The sequence below is a fragment of the Pogonomyrmex barbatus genome, unplaced genomic scaffold (assembly GCF_055798465.1).
Source record: "Pogonomyrmex barbatus isolate J1 unplaced genomic scaffold, ASM5579846v1 scaffold1, whole genome shotgun sequence".
NCBI lineage: Eukaryota > Metazoa > Arthropoda > Insecta > Hymenoptera > Formicidae > Pogonomyrmex > Pogonomyrmex barbatus.
In genome coordinates this window covers 23761818-23768130 of record NW_028297098.1, presented here as the reverse complement: position 1 = coordinate 23768130, position 6313 = coordinate 23761818, and the positions used below count along the sequence as shown (strand labels likewise).

The following is a 6313-nucleotide window of genomic DNA, read 5'->3' as shown; positions in this document are numbered from 1 at the left end:
ATATCTGTAAGAAAATCATTGCATAAGCCTTCTTAATGCGATGCTAAACGAAAATAAATTTATAGATGTGATAAAACGTAGTTTTTCATACAACATAATTTCCATATACTTATTTCCAATTGTGTGACAACATAGATATAATAGAGCACAGATCGTTATGGTAATTTCAGAGTTTTATAATTGAATTATAGATAAGTAAAAATATATGTTCATATGATCATTAAAAATATATTTATATGTCCTAAAATATTTATGAAATAAAATAGTAATATATATGTGTAAAAAAATTATTTCATAATTTGCGTATATATTCATACTCTGTTAAAAATAATTTTATATTACATAATATATCTCTTGTGTTTTTTTACGTAAATAATAATTATTAATAAATAATATATAATATTCATATACATATAATATACATATACATAATTAATAAAAAACTTGATAAATAAATAAGTGTTTCTATTAATATTGTGTATAATTAATAATAATAATATATTCGTTCTTACATTTTTCTATAGGGTACGATTTATTTAAGAAATTAGAAATAATTTTTTTACATATATTACTTTTTTACATATTTTACATATAATACATATATTTTACATATATTACTATTTCATATATATTTTATTTCATATATATTTTAGGACATATAAATATATTTTTAATGATCACATAAACATATATTTTTAATTATCTATGATTTATTCAATTATAAAACTTTGAATTCAACATTGTAACGATCTGCACTTTTTTATATCTATGTTCACATAAACAATGTATTCAAATAAAATTATATTTCATCAAATCTATTTTCGCTTTTATAAATCTTTCTTAAAATTTTCTTAGCATCGCATTAAAAAAGCTTATGCAACGATTTTCTTACAGATACACAAATAAAACTGCGTTAACAAAGAATCTCGCACAGAACCACGTGTTTTCGGTCTGTGAAATTGACTGAAATTTTAGTATGTTATAGTTCTTGACTTACTGGGTCTGTTCTTTTTTGCTGAACTGGCAATTAATTGACCCTTAATTTATGTAGAGCGCGGCGATTGAGTTGACAATTGGCTCGATATGTTAACCATAAAAATGCACAGTCAGTTATATTTCATTATTTTGTCAAATTACTTAAAATAAATTTTCGTGAGTCTTATTAATTATGAACATTTATGTTCATAATGACCGATCTAAAGGAATTAATTCCATTTGAAATTATATTTAATTAATTATAATGTATTCCTATATAAATGCTGCCATTATTTTATAAAATTTATGTCTATTTTATCATATTTTAATAGATAAGACAATAATCAAATAATTTTCGCTTAAAAATTTGATTTGTGATTGTACTTTTTTTCGTTACAATTTTATTATATCTTAGATAGAATTATATATTAGATCTTCATATATCAAATCACTATGAATGAAGCGATTTTATGAAATAAGAAAAGAAATACTGTATCTATTTTCGATAATGTTTTTTCTTAGAAAATTAATAATAATTCAAGTTAACAATAATCATAAATCATAAATCTGTAGAATAGATGAAATGTGAAATGAAAAAATCCATATAATGGTCCATTAACTACGTTACTTATTTTTAAAATGATTACTTCCCATATTGCATATATAACTTATGATTCGACAAATAGCCGTCTCTCTCGCAACAATTTGAAAAAGTTATTTACGGTTCATAGATTTTTTAACATAACAAAAATTGCAATATATAGAATATAAATCTTATAAAAATCGCTCATATACAAAATATTACACAATAATGTAGAATTCTCGAACGTGTGCGTATTTCTTCGTGATGTTCTTTTTGTTTGCAGACAAATAATTTTGCAAGATCAACCGCGCCATGACAATTTTGCTCGGTAACGTTCTATTTAATGATGGCCTAGCAATAGACATCAAATCGATTAGCGTATCCATTGTTTACGTAAAACCGTCATGCAACATTGATCGCTTTCTGAATATAATTGCATGATATCAATTGTTGATTAATCGCTTTCTTTCACAAGTCTCGTAATTTTTGTTTTGATCTACATTTTACAAACTTTTGAGAATATTAATTTTTTCAATTTCTCTAGCGTTATGATCTTTATTCGGTGTCATAACTCTGTTTAGTATCGTTTGTCGTCACGAACTATTGGCTACTTGTGCTACTTCCATCAGTCCATTGGAGATGTTTTCGGAATTGCCAACTTTTAAAAAGCTATAAAAAAATATAATAAACAGGTAAAAAAACACACGACATATAGAATAGAAAAAATGCTAAGAGAATTGAAAGTATAATAAAGATATATTTACATATCCATCATGGAACTCTTTCGTCCGTTATTTACATCTATTTGTTGTTCAGGCGAAACACATAATGATCTTGATCTACTCGATTCCGATGAAATATCCAGTATAGATGACTGTCGCGAGTTATCTGGATTTTGACTATCATTCTTTTGTATTACTGCATTCAGATCTCTCAATTGCGGGCCTAAGCCAAAATTGTCACGCGAACCTTTTCTCTTCATAAGAGTGTCGAAACTATTCGTAAGAGAGCGCTTTGCTTTCATGAATATCATGCTACCTATGCCGACACTTAGATATTGATTGAGAAATTCACTCCTGCAACGTAAGAATGTAAAAATATTGTCAAAACGTTTCATTTATGAACTGTATCTTGATATCAATAAAAAATATGTATTTATATATATCCAGTATTTATATATATCTAGTGTACTGTACAATATACTGCATTGCCTATTCTCAGCCGTATCATGTACGTGTCTAGCTTGTTTTGACTCGCAATGAGCACGCAATAATCGCATTAAGAATTGATTTTGCTCTCGTAAACTCGAGGAACTTGCACCAATATTACCTGCAGCCTCGGCATCCTTATATTTGCTTATCACGATCTCCTGCTCGTCCTCCGGCAATAATTCCATACGGGAAAAAAATAATGCTTTGCACTTTTTTATCATTTTGTCCTAAAAATAATAATATCATGTGTCGAATTCAACCCAAAATTATATAATATCTTTAGAATATAATGGAAAAAATTACCTTCAATCATTACCTTCAATTTCTTGGCATTATTTATTTTATCAGTACATACGACAATGTTCGTAAGAAAATACAGGATACCTCTTTTCTTGCAACATCGCAAGTCGTAAGAAAAGCTTGATGCACTAATTGCTGCATAGAAAAACAGAAATTATTATTATTATAAAAAATAATAACTCTAATAAGAAGAGTAATAGTACATGACTCATAATAGTACATGAGTCTTATTGTGACATAGATAAACTAAAAAATTTTGCCTGCAACAAGATCATCCGCGACTGATCCAGATTGACATTTGAAGACATATTCAATGAAATATTCTGATTCTTTGCAAATAAAACCAGAGTGTTCGGGATTTTTCGTACTTTGTGCGCAACTTGCCACGTCTTTTAATTGTTTGTGCAGAAGAACTTGCTTTCTATCTGGACTAATCAACCTCAAATCAAATCGGCCTACCTACAAAATATAAAATTGATCTAAAAAATAAAATTGAATGTCTTTTTTCCTTTTCATTATTCTATAAAGCCGCATCTCATTTCATTAATTTTAAAATTATCATTATACTTAATCATAAATATTAATTACTAATATATATAATTTTACATTAATAGCGATCGGTATGATTCATATTAATATAAGTAAAAAACAATGAAGCCATCAAGAAAATATTTTTCATATTCCGTACCTGAAAAACCATAGTACGATTGTGATCATCGGTTCCTTTAATAGCAGAATCTCTTCTACCACTTAAAACACTATTAGTAGATGCCGCGCGATTTCGTATTATTTCAGGTACGGTAATATTAGAATTAGCGAAAGATTCGGACGTCAGATATTTTTTTGTTTGTTTTAGAAACATGCAATGATACGAGATAAAAAATGTTTCATCACTTTCTCTTATTTTTTTTCATTTTTTCATTTTTTTCACTTATTTTTTGTAAGAGATGTCACATATATTATTTTCAGTCTAGCAGTCAATATCGCAACTCTACTGTAATTTTGTCATTATAAATATGCATAATTTGATCTGTTCATATATAATCATAAACAATTTTATCTATTTATATATAATTAGATCAGGTAAAAATCCATACATAATTAGATCTACAAAATTATATATAATTAGATATAAACTTTTTTCCCGAGAATTCTTGAATAAAACTTGTCAAAAATCATTCCATTTGTTAAAACTTTTTTCTTAGATATTTCTTTTTTTAAATGATAGAAAAACTTAAAAAAATCTTTAAATTACATAGGAAATTATAATCGTTTTATTTTTGCTAAAAATGAAATTTCTTATTATATAATTTATTTTAGAGAAGTCTCAGATACACTTTAAAAATTATTAGTCTACTTAAAATTAAATTTCCCAAATGTTGCTAAGCAATTCAGTGAGCACATACGAATGACTTAACACGACTTTTTAATTCGTCATTAGATCATACACTTGAAGATCGCATAGAGTATTAGCCACATGATATCAAAAAGTTACTTGGACACATAAATTGCATCTGCCACCATTTGCCGATGTATTAGCGACATATGATAAGAGCGAGAGTAAACAGGAATTCGCAAGCAGATATTCCTCAGAGTGATTTATTTCCAATTCTCTTTACTGATCCTGTTGCAATTTTGCCTCTTTTGCTTCACCCTTTTTGATCTTAATATTCCTTCCCACCCTCACAGTCACAAATTGCTGCATTTATCTTCCTTTTCTTCTTAAGCTCACGTGTCTACGCAAAAAGTCACCGCTACAAATTTACGTACAATGTTCAATTGTTATATGGATGATGACGACGACGACAACACGACGACGATGACGACGACGATGACGGCAACGACGGCGGGTGGTAGCAACGGCGACAGCGGTGACCATCACCGCGCGCAGCCGATCGATGGCCCAGTGCTACCTCGCGCGCGCACCCCATCCTTGTTCCCCTCACTTATTCCCCTTCATTCCCATCCTAACGATCTATCCTCATCCTGCTCTCGGAATGCGGGAAAAGCCTTCCCTCAGCGGCAAGCAAACGCACCCTCTTCCTTCCTCGCTTCATCCTCTTATGTTTATTCTTTTCTAGTCTATCCTGTGTCTTCTATGCATCTCTTCATCCCCTATTTTCTTCAGATTCTTCTTTTGCTTCGAGATCTTCCTCGATATTGCGTTATACCTTCTTTAACTATCCTTCGTTGACTCTCTTTTGCGAAAGAAAAGCTTTGAAATGCATCTTTGTTTCGCGTTATTTTTATTTCATCTCAATCATTTGAATTTTTTTATTCTGATTCTGCAAATGTCGTATACCTTTTTTTATTTCTTTTTCCTTGTATCGGATTGTTAATTATGAGAAAATTCTTTTTTCTAATTCTATGTCTTTCATTCTACGTTTTTGCAAAAGTGCTTTCTCTAATATCTAATAAAATAAGATTTATTTCTTTTGTAATGTGTAGCAATCATAGTTCTTTGAATTTCCAATCCAAATAAGAGACTATTTGTTACAGTGGACATCTCTTTTTGTTTTATTTTCTCATATATTTTTAGATTTGGAACTCATATCGCTGTCCCTTGATTTCTCCAGTGCAAATAAACATACATTTTTCTCTCCTGACTACTTCTTTTTCTATGCTATTGTCCTTGTTTCTTTTTTCTTCTTCGTTTAATTTACCTTTCATTTTCTTTTTTCGCGAACTTACCATGTTCTCTATTTTTTTCTATTCATTTTCTCATCATCTTCTCTTGTTTTTCTATTCTTTCCTCGAAAGAACGAAAGTGTTGTGTGTTCATGTTGTTGATGCTCTAATCGCAGCCGTGACAGCGCTTTTTAGTCCCCGCTCTTTGCGAACTTAATAACATAAGACTCCATTTCTCTTCTGCAACCATCGTTTGACCGGCTTAGATTTTGTTTCCCCTCATTCATCCCCTCTTCATAACTGCGCCGGCTGGTCACTATAGTGGCTCCCTCTTGCTTCGATATTTTTTCAACTCTTTTCTCTCCTTTTTTCTTTCTCTGTCTTTTGTTAACTGCAAATTTCTTGCTTTTCCTGTCCTCTCCTTTTGCTCTTTATCTCGATGTTTTTTTCCTCCGTTTTGATATCTTAAACTTCTTTTCCTTTTCTTTTCGTTATATTTTTCTCTTTCCCTCTTTTTTTTTTTTTGTTAATGTCTACATTTGCTTACCTATCTACCCTTGCCTTTTTCTCTCTTTCTCTCTAGCTTTCCCACCCCTTACCCAACGTCATCCCCTCT

At 29.9% G+C, this 6313-nt stretch overlaps 1 protein-coding gene across 5 annotated transcripts; it reads right to left on the bottom strand.

Annotated features, from left to right (window-relative positions):
• Positions 1-505: 505 nt before the first annotated feature.
• On the bottom strand, positions 506-6264 carry LOC105434325 (TBC1 domain family member 4-like). 5 transcript variants are annotated; one of them, XM_089085243.1, is made up of 7 exons: positions 4476-6260; positions 3758-4063; positions 3330-3528; positions 3086-3204; positions 2888-2996; positions 2323-2634; positions 506-2227 (listed from the first exon to the last, which is right to left on the bottom strand). In XM_089085243.1, the coding sequence occupies exons 2-6, from the start codon at positions 3929-3931 to the stop codon at positions 2609-2611; spliced, it is 627 nt and encodes a 208-aa protein (XP_088941369.1). In that variant the 5' UTR covers positions 3932-4063; positions 4476-6260; the 3' UTR covers positions 506-2227; positions 2323-2608. The 5 variants fall into 5 exon arrangements, 4 of the variants coding, with proteins under 4 accessions (XP_088941369.1, XP_011648318.2, XP_088941370.1 ...); XM_011650016.2 differs by having other exon boundaries at positions 3438-3528; positions 3758-6246; XR_016141359.1 differs by lacking the exon at positions 506-2227 and having other exon boundaries at positions 2603-2634; positions 3073-3197; positions 3758-6246.
• Positions 6265-6313: the final 49 nt, after the last annotated feature.